This window comes from Microcaecilia unicolor, chromosome 1, assembly GCF_901765095.1.
Source record: "Microcaecilia unicolor chromosome 1, aMicUni1.1, whole genome shotgun sequence".
Taxonomy (NCBI): domain Eukaryota; kingdom Metazoa; phylum Chordata; class Amphibia; order Gymnophiona; family Siphonopidae; genus Microcaecilia; species Microcaecilia unicolor.
In genome coordinates this window covers 358,107,581-358,121,285 of record NC_044031.1, presented here as the reverse complement: position 1 = coordinate 358,121,285, position 13,705 = coordinate 358,107,581, and the positions used below count along the sequence as shown (strand labels likewise).

Here is a 13,705-nt window from a genome sequence, read left to right as displayed (position 1 = left end):
CTGCCAGGGTTACGCAGCGCTGTACAAGTTTAACATGGGGAAGGACAGTCCCTGCTCAAGAGAGCTTACAATCTAAAGGTTACAAACTATGTAGTCAGTGTAGGTAACATGAATGGGGAGGGTGATTAGGCGCCAAAAGCAAGGGAGAAGAGATGGGCTTTGAGTAAGGACTTGAAAATGGGGAGGAAGGGCGCATGGCGTATGGGCTCTGGAAGTCTGTTCCAGGCATAAGGTGATGCGAGGCAGAAGGGGCGGAGTCTGGAGTTAGCGGTGGTAGAGAAGGGTACGGATAGGAGTGATTTGTCCTGAGAGCGGAGGTTACGGGTGGGAACATACTGGGAGAGGAGGGTAGAGAGGTAATGGGGGGCTGCAGATTGAGTGCACTTGAAGGTCAATAGGAGAAGCTTGAACTGTATACGGTAGCGGATCGGGAGCCACAATATCAACCGGCTCACCTTTAGCCACCTTTATCCCACCTAAAGGGGGCAGTCTTTGCTGGCAGGGTTCTGGGAAAGTCTCTGGGAGATCTTATTTTGTGCATCTTAATACATTACCCCATTTAAAAATATTTGCCCAAAGCATTGTGCTATGTATTAATTGTGCATTGCTCCGAAGGAGAAAAATAACGCAACTTGCAAGGTTGAATGCAAGTTGTGTCCTTCATTTGCCATGGGAGTTACTAACCTGTGGTACTGAGTTACTACAGGCTTGTGACTCCTGTGATATTTTACCAGAGCTCAGTAGCATTCCCCCTTAACTACTACTACTACTTAACATTTCTAGAAAGCTACTAGGGTTACGCAGCGCTGTACAGTTTAACAAAGAAGGACAGTCCCTGATCGAAGGAGCTTACAATCTAAAGAACGAAATGTCAAGTTGGGGCAGTCAAGATTTCCTGAATAGAGGTGTAGTGGTTAGGTGCCGAAGGCGACATTGAAGAGGTGGGCTTTGAGCAAAATTTTTAAATTCTTCTTTAACGTTAGTTGGTTTTTGGATGTTTTATTATGAGTGGAATATATGTTCTGTTTATTTAACTTAGTTTATGTGGAGGGGCATAATCAAACGTGAACGCCTATCTCCATGGGCGTCGATGTCCGAAAACGGGTACGTGGTGGGACAGACCGTATTTTCGAAAAAATGGACATTTTTCAGCTGGGCGTTTGTTTTTCTTAGCGATAATGGAAACTAAAAACGCCCAGCTCAAAAACATCCTAATCCGAGCCATTTGGTCATGGGAGGGGCCATGATTCGTAGTACACTCGCCCCCCTGACATGACAGGACACCAACTGGGCACCCTAGAGGTCAGTGCGGTGGACTTCAGACAACGCTCCCACATACATAGCTCCCTTACCACGGGTGCTGAGTACCCAACTCCCTTCCCCCAAAACCCACTACCCACAAATGTACAACACTACCATAGCTCTTAGGGGTGAAGGGGGCACCTACATGTGGGTACAGTGGGTTTTGGAGACCTCCTATTTACCAGCACAAGTGTTACAGGTGGGAGGGGGGTGGGCCTGGGGCCACCTGGCTGAAGTGCACTGCGGTACCCACTAAAAGTGCTCCAGGGACCTGCATACACGCAGGCCTCTAGGACTTGTTGCTGCTATATAACATTGGCACACCAGTTCACACCTGAAGACTAATCTCTCCGAAAACGTCCTTTATTGGAATAACCGCGTTTACTCACAGTTAACTGCAGATCAGAGGTTGTGCCCCACTGGCAACGAGTCTCCCTGGTACTGAGATGAGCAGTAGGTCAGAGCTGGCAGAATGGTGTACAATGCCCTCTTTCAGCCACATTCAAGGTAAGAACTAAGTTCTGTAACGTGGCTAACACGTGAAAGGGATCTAAAACTGGCTTACAAAAATGGCCACTACCTCATGGAATACCGGAAACAAAACAGGGCGCACTCTGACCCAGTAAGCAGTGGCCAATCCAGGTCACATGTACATGACAGAAACCCAAATAGTAGCAGCATTCCATGCTACCAATCCCAGTGGCTTGCCCTGTCTATCTCAATATGCCATTTCCATGTGTAAACTGCATTCATGTGAAAATCATGTTTTTAGAAAGGCACGGATTTATATGGAAACAGACTGGCCATGTTCATAATTTCCATGGGGTTGATATTCAAAGTGATTTAACTGGTCAGAAATGGCTCCTGGCCAGTTACATCACTTGTGTGGGGCTATCTACTGATATCCCAGTCTATCCTTCCTCTTCAGTTCCTTAGAAGGGATGTAGAGGATTCCTGGTTCCATTAGACATCCAACAGGGCAGATAGGTAGCTTCTGTCTCCTGTGCATTCCTGAATCACTCCTTGGACTATTATATCAACTAGATTAGCACAGTACATCTGTAGTCTTCCTGGGGCTATATGGCTAGAGCTTTAGGCTTGATAGGACTTTTCCCTAGTGTATTTCATCAGAGGCCAGGGAGGCTCAACAGTAAAAGACAGTTATGCAATATTATACAATTTTCCCTTTCTATAAGAGGCTAGAATGTCTAAGACTTATATAGTGTTCTGCCTAGCAACTATTGATACTAGAAAAAGGTAAACTTATGCTGCTTATAGCAGAGGCCCTGGGGATATATGCAGCACCCATGTAGCTGTCCTACAAGTACTAGCTGTACCTAGTAGTTAGAGTAGTATGCTGAGAACTAGGGCTAAAATTTCCACTGCTACTCCTTAAGATCTTGAATGTCACTTAACCTTCCATTTTCTCAGGTTAAACTGAGACTGTATGCCCACCAGAGAAAAGAAAACGTCTACTGTACTTGAATGTAACTCGCATAGAGCATCTACTGAGAAATGTGTGATCTAAATCTGAATTCAAAATTCAGTACAGGGCATATTATGAAGTAATTCAAAAACCTACAAAAGTCACTTAGGGCCTATAAAGCAATTCTAACATACCATAATAGCATAGGTGCCCGGTATAAGAGGTTTGGGGAGGCTAAGCCTCCCCAGCCGCAAGCCCCAAGCGTCTCTCTCTCTCTCTCTCATCTCCCCGTCTATCGTTGGTGTTAGAGCAGCAGAAAAAGCATTGCAGGCTGGGCTCCGTCTCCGTGCTTCAGTTGTTTTGCCTTCTCTCTCTCGCTCAGCTCTGGTCTGCCCTCATTTCCTGTTTCCACAAGGGCGGGCCAGAGCTGAGAGAGCTTTCATCTCCACAACCTCACCAAAAGGTCGTTCCACAAATTCACCTCCCTTTCCATGAAGAAGTATTTCCTCAGGTTACTCCTGAGTCTATCCCCTTTCACCTTTATCCGATCCTTACCCATTCCAGAGCTTCCTTTCAATTTAAAGAGATATACCTCCTGTGAATTTATGTCACATACAAGCCCTTTTACTAAAGGGCTACCCTGTGGCAACAGGCTTGCCGTGTGGCAACCCAGAACTACTGCTGGTCCAACGCAGTTGCCTGCGGTAGTTCCATCTTGAGCACACACCATTTCCAGCGCTACAAAAAATACTTCCATAATTTCTAGCAAAGCGCTAACCTCAATTGGTGGCTATAAGTGCTCCCCCCTCCCCTACGTGTCCATGTGGTAAGAAAAATCTGCTTTTGCATTAGCCTTTAGCCACCTTAAGGTCTTCACATATGATCACACCCAAGTCCCTCCTAAATTGTACAGTTCCCTTGGGGTTTTGCAGCCCAAAGGCATGACTCTGCATTTTTAAGCATTAAATCTTAGCTGCTAAATTCTGGACCATTCTTCAAACTTCGCTAGGTCCTTCCTCGTATTATTCCCCCCAATCAATGGTGTCTACCTTATTGCAGATTTTGGTATTATTCGCAAAGAGGCAAACCTCACCATACATATAAATATCTGCTTTTTTGTTGGTATAAGCACTTATGCAAGAGGTTTTGCATGCAGAAAAGCCTTTCTATAACAACCTCTTTAATTTCTTTTTATGCAACAAATACTAAAATAAACAGAGTATAAACTTTATAAAAGTTCTGAATAGTCATACATTTGTTAGCAATATACTTACCCGTCAAGTTGTCATTTAGTGGACAACTACTCCATGGTAGTGGTTCTTGGAAAGAGTTGAAGAAATACCACATCACCCAGGCAATAATAGTGTTGTAATATAAGCCAACAAGAAAGGATACAAACATAGATGCTATACCTAATAAAGATAGAAAGAATTGGTGTCAGAAATATATAGTGTCATGGTACGTCAAAACTAAGACTATCATGTCCTGACATTGGCAAATTGAGGTTTCAAAAAATAGTCAAATCAAATTCAGATTCATTTCCAGATGCTTCCATTATTGCTTCCTTAGTTTGGGACGGTATTTGGGACAATCTTTTTTGAGGTAAACAAAACAAATGTGATACCATTATAGAGTTTGTAGTAGACAATGACAAAACTTCCTTCAAGTATTTATGAAATAGAATCTCTGGTAACAGTGAGTAACAGGAGCTTGGTGATATCAGCTGCTGGAGATACTGAGTAGTGTCCGGAGGCACAGGCACTGTGAGGACAGTTTGGAGCAGGATCTCTCTGATATCATCGGAAGGTCCTTCCTGGGAGATCTTAAGCACCACAGAGTCTGCTTCGCATGGCCACAGGGGCATGGCCTGAAAGGGTGTGATCAAAAGGGCATGCCCCCTTTGAGCCCAAAGGAGGATGGTTATTCTGCCCAAAGTTTCTCCCAACATGTTCTTCCATTTTTGTTATACTGTGAGTACTGCTGGGCTTTTATTCCTTATTTACTATGAGAAAAAAACAGAAAGGTACTACACCCTCAGCTAATAAAGTTGCAGCTGGCCCATTGGATAAGCATGTACAGATAAGACCTGGTCAGGTAGGCCCTATCATGTTATCTTCAGCTCCTCTGTCTAGCTCTGGCATGTCCGTCAGCCCAGGGGGTCCCTTAACACCACCTTTACCTGTGACTTCCTTAACCTCTGTCCAAGAGAGGATCTTTCACACTGGTATCCCAATTCCTTGGAGTAGTTGGGTCTGGGGCTGAAACATATACCGCATATATTCAAATTAAACTGATATTTTTGGGCCAAAAAATGGCCCAAAATGGGGATTTTGGTTTATATTCAAGTCCCCACCCGATGATCGGTGTTTTTGTTCTCCCCTCCCCAACCAATGACCGGCACTATTGTCCTCCCCTCCTCTACCAATGACCAGTGCTACTGTTCTCCATTCCCCACCCCATTACTGACGCTGCTATCCACTGCCCCCCTCCCAATGACCGGTGCTACTGTTCCCCACCCACCTTGTCTGGCATTGCACTTACCGTTCTGGTGCTCACTGAAGCTGATGCCAATTCTCTGTGCTGGGCCAGTGCGGAGCCTTGAGTATCTGTACAGATACTCAAGACCCTACATCGGCCCAGCACAGTGCATTGGCATCAGCTTCAGTGTGCACCAGAACAGTAGGGGGGTGAAGAACATCATGTGCCAGTCATCAGGGAGGGAGAACCACTGCTCATCAGAAGGAGGGAGAAAACAGAAGTAGCAGCTGATGGAGGTAGGACCTACTACTACTACTACTACTATTTAGCATTTCTATAGCGCTACAAGGCATACGCAGCGCTGCACAAACATAGAAGAAAGACAGTCCCTGCTCAAAGAGCTTACAATCTAATAGACAAAAAATAAATAAAGTAAGCAAATCAAATCAATTAATGTGAATGGGAAGGAAGAGAGGAGGGTAGGTGGAGGCGAGTGGTTACAAGTGGTTACGAGTCGAAAGCAATGTTAAAGAGGTGGGCTTTGAGTCTAGATTTAAAGGTGGCCAAGGATGGGGCAAGACGTAGGGGCTCAGGAAGTTTATTCCAGGCGTAGGGTGCAGCGAGACAGAAGGCGCGAAGTCTGGAGTTGGCAGTAGTGGAGAAGGGAACAGATAAGAAGGATTTATCCATGGAGCGGAGTGCACGGGAAGGGACCTGCAAATAAAATCTAGTAACCATGGGGAGGGGGGGGGGGTGGAGGCGAAGTGGAGCAAGAAATGTCAGTAACCACGGGAAGTGGAGCGAGTGTACAGTAAGAAATACCTATCATTGAGGATAGGAAAAAGTTACTGTTTACTATTTAAACTTGATATACCACCTAGCCTAACTGGCAGATCCAAGCAGTTTACAGAGCAATACCAACAACACAAACTTAGTTGAAAGGAAATACATAGTCATGATAGGAAAGAAAACAGCATCCATACCAGGAAAGGTAATTACTTGAGTAGAAGTGGAGGGAGAGGCCAAGCAGATAGGCTGACAGGTGATCAGAAATCAGAAATTAAACATGACCAAAACCGAGCTTCTCATTTTCCCCCCAAACCCACCTCCCCACTCCCCCCATTTTCTATTTCTGTTGATGGCTCTCTCATTCTCCCTGTCTCCTCAGCTCGAAACCTTGGGGTCATCTTTGACTCTTCTCTCTCCTTCTCTGCTCATATCCAGCAGATCGCCAAGACCTGTCGTTTCTTTCTTTACAACATCCGTAAAATCCGCCCCTTTCTTTCCGAGCACTCTACCAAAACCCTCATCCAAACCCTTGTCACCTCTCGTTTAGACTACTGCAATCTGCTTCTTGCTGGCCTCCCACTTAGTCACCTCTCCCCTCTCCAATCGGTTCAAAACTCTGCTGCCTGACTCGTCTTCTGCCAGGGTCGCTTTACTCATACTACCCCTCTCCTCAAGTCGCTTCACTGGCTCCCTATCCGTTTTCGCATCCTGTTCAAACTTCTTCTACTAACCTATAAATGTATTCAGTCTGCTGCTCCCCAGTATCTCTCCACACTCATCCTTCCCTACACCCCTTCCCGTGCACTCCGCTCCATGGATAAATCCTTATCTGTTCCCTTCTCCACTACTGCCAACTCCAGACTTCGCGCCTTCTGTCTCACTGCACCCTATGCCTGGAATAAACTTCCTGAGCCCCTACGTCTTGCCCCATCCTTGGCCACCTTTAAATCTAGACTGAAAGCCCACCTCTTTAACATTGCTTTTGACTCGTAACCACTCGCCTCCACCTACTCTCCTCTCCTCCTTCCTGTACACATTAATTGATTTGATTTGCTTACTTTATTTTTTGTCTATCAGATTGTAAGCTCTTTGAGCAGGGACTGTCTTTCTTCTATGTTTGTGCAGCGCTGCGTACGCCTTGTAGCGCTATAGAAATGCTAAATAGTAGTAGTAGTAGTAGTAGCAGAACAACTAGACTAACCCATGCCAAAAGCTTGTTGAAAGAGCCAGGTTTTTACTGCACTTTTAAAAGTTTTGAAGGTTAGTTCAGCATTGATAGCCAGGGGCAGAGAATTCCAGATTGATGGGGCAGCAAAGAAAAAGGCAAGGTGTCTAGTGGATTCCAATTGAGCATTGTGGGGACTGGGCAGCACTAAATGGAAATCATTAATAGAGCGAAGGAACCAGATGGGTGAGTAAGGAAAAGTGTGTGAACATAGGTAGGTCATCTCTCCTAGTCTAAATGCCTTAAAAGTGAGAATCAGAAGTTTATAAAGTATATGTTTTTCAAGTGGAAGCCAATGATTTGCAAAAAAAAGGGGAGATTTGATTGGATTATCGAACATGACAGAGGAGATGAATTGAAGTGCTCTGAAGTGACTGTAGTTTTTTCAATTGAGATTTGGAGCAGTCCAAATAAACAATATTACAATAGCCGAGCCTAGTGGTGAGTAGGGATAAAATAAGAGAATGGAAAGAGTCTGGATCAAAGTACCTCCTAACTGAACGCAATTGTCTACAGATTACATACATTGGACACTTATGGAGCAAAAGGAAAGATGAGAATCAAGGATAATGCCTAGATAACGAAAAGTGGGCACTGATTGTATGAATTGATCGAATAAAGTGGAAAAGACGGAATGGAAAGGTCACTTGTGAGTCAGTAGGCCACAGTTTTTGCTTGTTTAAGACCAGTTTGTGGTCAGAGAGTCAGGTAGAGACCAAATGTAGACAATCTTGCAGTGGACCTAATGATGGAGCATAAGGATTTGTGGGAAAAACCAGCAAAATATTGTCAGCATAAAAGTGAAAGGAAAATCCAGTAGATTGAATCAGTGTGGCCAGGGTCACCAAGAACAGATTAAATAAGAGCAGTGAGAGAATACAGCCCTAGGAAACCCCCCTCAGTTTATATTTGAGTTGACAGTTTTCCCCCTTTTGGGGAGGGGACTGCTATCTTGGTTTATATTCAAATAGGTTTATATTCGAGTATATATGGTAAGTCTCCTCAAATCCTTATTCATGTATGACTGATACCAAAGCCAGTGCCACACCCTGAATTGGATTCTGGACTTGTAGATCAAATTCCATCTGATAATTCATTGGTGGATATCTGGAAGTCAGTGATGAGATTTGAGCAATATGTTGAAAACCTCCATGTCTCAACTTTGTGATTACTCAGACGAAGCATCTTAGAAATAACAGGACTTAGACTCCACATTTGTTGACTGTGAGAAACATCTTGGGGCTTTGGAGCCTAAAGTGGCAACACTGCAGGCAACAAATACTATTGAGAATTAAACTATTAAGGATAGTTTAATTCTACATGATAAGTGTGAACAACTGGAGATTATTCATAGGTCTAAGAATTTACATGAGCAGAAGATTTCAACAAATTGTCCATGGCACTTAGATCTTTTTCTTTGGTGGTGATTCCTAATGTGGAATCTAGCACCAAGTAACTATGGTTTGGACTATTCTTTCCAATGCGCATCATTTTGCATCTGTCCACATTAAATTTCATCTGCTATTTCGATGCCCAGTCTATAATTTCCTAAGGTTCACATGTGATTTAACAATTTTGAATAGTTTTGTTTCATCTGCAAATGTAATCACCTCACTCATCATTCCCATTTCTAGATCATTTATAACTATGTTCAATAGCACCAGTCCTAGTACAGATTCCCTGGGACACTCAACTATTTACCTTCCTCCGTTGAGAAAAATGGTCATTTAACACTACCCTCTATTTTCTATCTTTTAATCAGTTCCCAGTCCAGAACAGAACATTACCTCATGGCATTTGGATTTTCTCAGGAGTCTCTAATGAAAGACTTTGTCAAATGCTTTCTAAAAATCTAGATACACTACATCAACCGGCCCACTTTTATCCAGATGTTTACTCACTCCTTCAAAGAAATCTAGCAAATTGGTAAGGCAAGATTTCCCTTGGCTGAATCCATGTCGACTTTGTCCTATTAAAACATGTTTGCTTATGTGTTCGGTAATTTTACTTTTTATAATAGTTTCTATCATTTTACCCAGCACTGATGTCAGGCTAACTGGTCTGTAATTTCCTGGATCATCCCTGGAACATGAAGATTTTAATGGCAGGTTACAGATCACATAAACCCTCAAGTAACATGGTCTAAGAGAAGCAGTTCCAACTTCTGTAGAGTACTTACATTCAGTGAAATATGGCAGTTAGGTGAATTGGTCTTTTCAAACTGTTTCATCATTAAAATCTCCAAACTGCTCCAAGTTCCAAAGCTACTCCTCTCTTACAACTCCCCATTCCCCCAAACTGCCCCCACAGTCCTACAAATAGACTGTTCTGTATCGCTCCACACCCCTAAACTATCCCCATAAATGTCTCAACTGTCCATGCTGCTCCAGAACTACCCTTGTAACTTCCTCAGCCCCACAAGTAACCTCTGCAGCTTCCCCAAATCCCCTCCTGAACTACCCTAGCCCTCAATACATGTGTAACCTGGGTCTCAACAATCAGCTCGGTTTTCTCTCTCTGACCGACCCGGGTCACCACAAAAGAAAGAAAGAACCTCAATCTTTCCCACTCATTCTTCCCACACAGTTCAGTCTCTCTCACCCAAGCTTGAGCACAGGCCGGGACTAGATATTAATCCAAAAAGCCGTATGTTAAGCTGGGCTTTTTCTGGAGTATCCTTTAACAGTCCAGGAGTAATCTCTTTACTCTCTCAAGGAATGCTTGTCATGCCAAGGAGTTAACTTTTATGCAAAGCTTTACTGAACTCTGCAGCAGGCAATAAATCCAAACTCCATAAATCCTTATGTACAGTCACATTTGGTTTAAGAGGTTTTCTGTCCATCCAAGAGTATTTGGTACAGTCTTATTCACTAATTAAACGGTTCCTTATAGCAATCCCAAAATATGTACAAATATACAACTCCTCCAGTCCATCACCCATCTCTTTGGGCTGTATAATCCAAGGTTGTCACCAACAAACTCCTCTAGGATCAAACCTACTTGTCTGTTCTCTCCTCCAGAGTTGTACTTCACTGAGCTGCACTCTCTGGCCTTGAACAAGTTCTTCCCTGTTCCTGCTCATAATCTGGGCTCTCCTTGCCCACCCAGAGCACTCCTCTCCAACAGTTACTACTTTTGGCTGACAATAACCCCCCCCCCCCCCCCCTTGATTTAGCCTTAGGATATTTGGCCTTTCCAGGATACAGCCTCTCCTCCTAGGGTCCTGGAGGCGGTGAAGACTCTGTGCTCAAACAAGAACTTGTATTACCTTCAAACTCTACCTCATAAGAACAGCCATACTGAGCCAGACCAATGGTCCATCTAGCCCAGTATCCTGCTTCCAGCAGTGACCAATCCAGGTCACAAGTACCTGGCAGAGACCCAAGTAGTAGCAACATTCCATGCTACCAAACCCAAGGCAAGAAGTGGCTTCCCCCATGTCTTTCTCAATAGCAGACTATGGAATTTTCCTCCAGAAAATTGTCCAACCCCTTTTTAAACCCAGATACACTAACCACAGTTACACATCCTCTGGCAGCGAGTTCCAGAGCTTTACTATTCTTTGCGTAAAAAAATATTTCCTCCTGTTTTTTTTAAAGGATTTCCATGTGATTTCATTGAGTGTCCCTTTGTCTTTGTACTTTTTGAAAGTGTGAAAAATCGATTCACTTTTACCTGTTCTACACCACTCAGGATTTTATAGACCTCAATCGTATCCTCCCTCAGCAGTCTCTTTTCCAAGCTGAAGAGCCCTAACCTCTTTTGCCTTTCCTTTTATGGGAGGAGTTCCATCCCCTTTATCATTTTGGTCACTCTTCTTTGAACCTTTATATCTTTTTTGAGATACAGCAACCTGAATTGAACGCAATACTCAAGCTGAGGTTGCAGCACAGAGTGATACAGAGGCATTATAATATTCTTGGTCTTATTTTGCATCCCTTTCCTAATAATTCCTAGCATCCAGTTGGTCTTTTTTACCCGCCACTGCACTCGGGGCAGAAGATTTCAGAGTATTGTCTACAACAACACCTAGATCTTTTTCTTCAGTGATAATGTCTAAGCTGGACCTCAGCATCAAGTAACTATGATTCAGATTATTCTTCCCAATGTGCTTCCTGCAATTTTTCATAATCCGCATGTGTTTTTACACCTCATTTGTGGTTCCGTTTTCCACATCATTTATAAATATATTAAATTGCACTGGTCCCAGTACAGATCCCTGCGGCACTCCACTATTCACCCTCTTCCATTGAGAAAAATGGCCATTTAACCGTATCCTCTGTTCTCTGGCCAATAACCATTTCCTAATCCATAGAAGAACATTGCCTCCTATCCCATGACTTTTTAATTGTCTCAGGAGTCTCTTCAGGCACTACACAGTGGCGATCCTAGCCGGCATGACACCTGGGGCGGATCGCCGATGCGCCCCCCCCCCCCCGGGTGCAGCACCCCCCCCCTGGTGAAATGACACCCCCCCCCCCCCCGGGTGCACGGAAGTAACCTGTTCCGGGGCAGAGGGAGCTGCAGCGAAGTTAGCGAAGTCAGCAAACTCAGCTGACAGGTGCACGCCGCGGCACCCCCCCAGCGGCGTGCACCCGGGGCGGACCGCCCCCACCGCCCCCCCCCCTGGGTACACCACTGGCACTACAGATGATTTAATGACAGGTTACAGATAACTAACAACAGATCAGCAATTTCATGTTTGAGTTCTTTCAGTACCCTGGGGTACTTGTCTAAAAAGAGGTTTCAAAATGCTGATTTGGACATTTCTGTGAGATAAACGTCCAAATGCAGACTTATGTCACGTTTTTGACGTTTTTCTCTTTTGAAAATGAGCCCCATAGACATTTCAAATTGTGTTTTTTCCTAGCATCTACAAACTGCTTTGAAGTTGATGGGGATAATTTGCATTCTGTACTCTGTTCTCCCATTAAATACCCCTGTACTTCTTTCACCATTATTGAAACATCTCTATTGGGATTCCCTAAATGTCCTGTTTCAACAATATCCTTCGAGGATACTCCACACTGAGCAATGTGCTCCTGGGTGACTGTCAGCTTCCCCCCCCCCCCCCCCCCCCCATTTTAGTTTAAAAGCTGCTGTATCTACTTTTTAAAAGTTAGCGCCAGCAGCCTGGTTCCATTCTGGTTAAGGTGGAGCCTGTCCTTTCAAAACAGTTCCTAACAAATCTAAAACCCTCATCCGTGAACCATCGTCACAACCATACATTAAGGCTGCGGAGCTCTGCTGCATGAAATGGGGCTACCTTGCAGAATCTGGATTTTAGCTTTCTATCTAAGAGCCTAAATTTGGCTTTCAGAACCTCCCTCCCACATTTTCCTATGCCATTGGTATGCACATGCACCAAGACAGCAAGCTTCTCCCTAGCACTACCTAAAATATTATCTAGGTGATGCATGAGGTCTGTCATCTTTGCACCAGGCAGGCAAGTGACCAAGGGATCCTCACACCTACCAGCCATCCAGATGTCTACATGCCTAATGATCGAATTACCAACTACTACAGATGTCCTAACCTTTCCTGGCCAGAAGCTCCTAGAGACACATCCTCAGTGCGAGAGGATAGGTCTTGGCTATAGGATTACTTTCTACCTCATCAGGGTGATGTTGTCCTTCTAGGACACTTCCCTCCTCCAAGGCAGCATAGGAGCTGCCAGATTGGAGGTGGGACTTCTCTGCAACATCCTTGTAGGCCTCCTCTATGTACTGTACCTCTCTGTCTCTTTCAGCTCCTCCAAGTCTGCTACTCTAGCCTCAAGAGAATGGACTCGTTCTCTGAGAGCTAGGAGCTCTTTGTATTGAGCACACACTTATAACCTCTCACCAACTGGGAGAAAATCATACATGTGTCACTTGATGCAAAAGACTGAATAGCACTCCTCTTGCTGCTAGACTACTGTCTGCATCCTAGTATTATTATGTTGTTTAAACTTCTTAGGATACTAGGGATAGTAGATATTAAAATTATATGGCATATTGTGTGATTTATTTAGTATTTGCTTCTCAGAAAGTAATTAAATAGAATTAAAACAAATGAAAACTCCCTTCTTGTTATCCTAATTAGAATAATTGACTATAAGTTAAGACTATAAATGAAGAGATGTGCTACTGTCAATCATTTACTAGAAACATTTCCCTCTGCAACTTATCCCAGGAACCCACCCTCTTGGGCTGGATCCTTTATCACCCAAAATCTCAGATGGCTTCCACCACTCCAGACCCCTCTCCTCGGAGACTCTGGAGCATTCTCTCTGATAACTCTAGTAATTCCCATTATAATAGGGGATTATACATGCAACTGCTTCCTGCTGCAAGCTCTTCACCTTAACTGCCCCACACCCCCAAACTACCCTTATTTCTGCCCAAAACCCAACCTGCCCCTTCATCAAAACTACTCTCCAAAGTGCCTCATCCTAAAATATGCTGTCTCAGAATTGCCCTGTATCTTCCAAGCTACCGTACCCC

The 13,705-nt window shown here is 44.1% G+C and overlaps 1 protein-coding gene across 1 annotated transcript in view; it reads right to left on the bottom strand.

The window, feature by feature from the left end:
- The window catches only part of SLC6A19 (solute carrier family 6 member 19), a 254,175-nt gene that overhangs the window by 108,988 nt on the left and 131,482 nt on the right, over positions 1-13,705 (bottom strand). Inside the window, 1 exon segment of the mRNA XM_030209679.1 lies at positions 4,003-4,140. Within this exon segment, the coding sequence (XP_030065539.1) occupies positions 4,003-4,140 (138 nt within the window).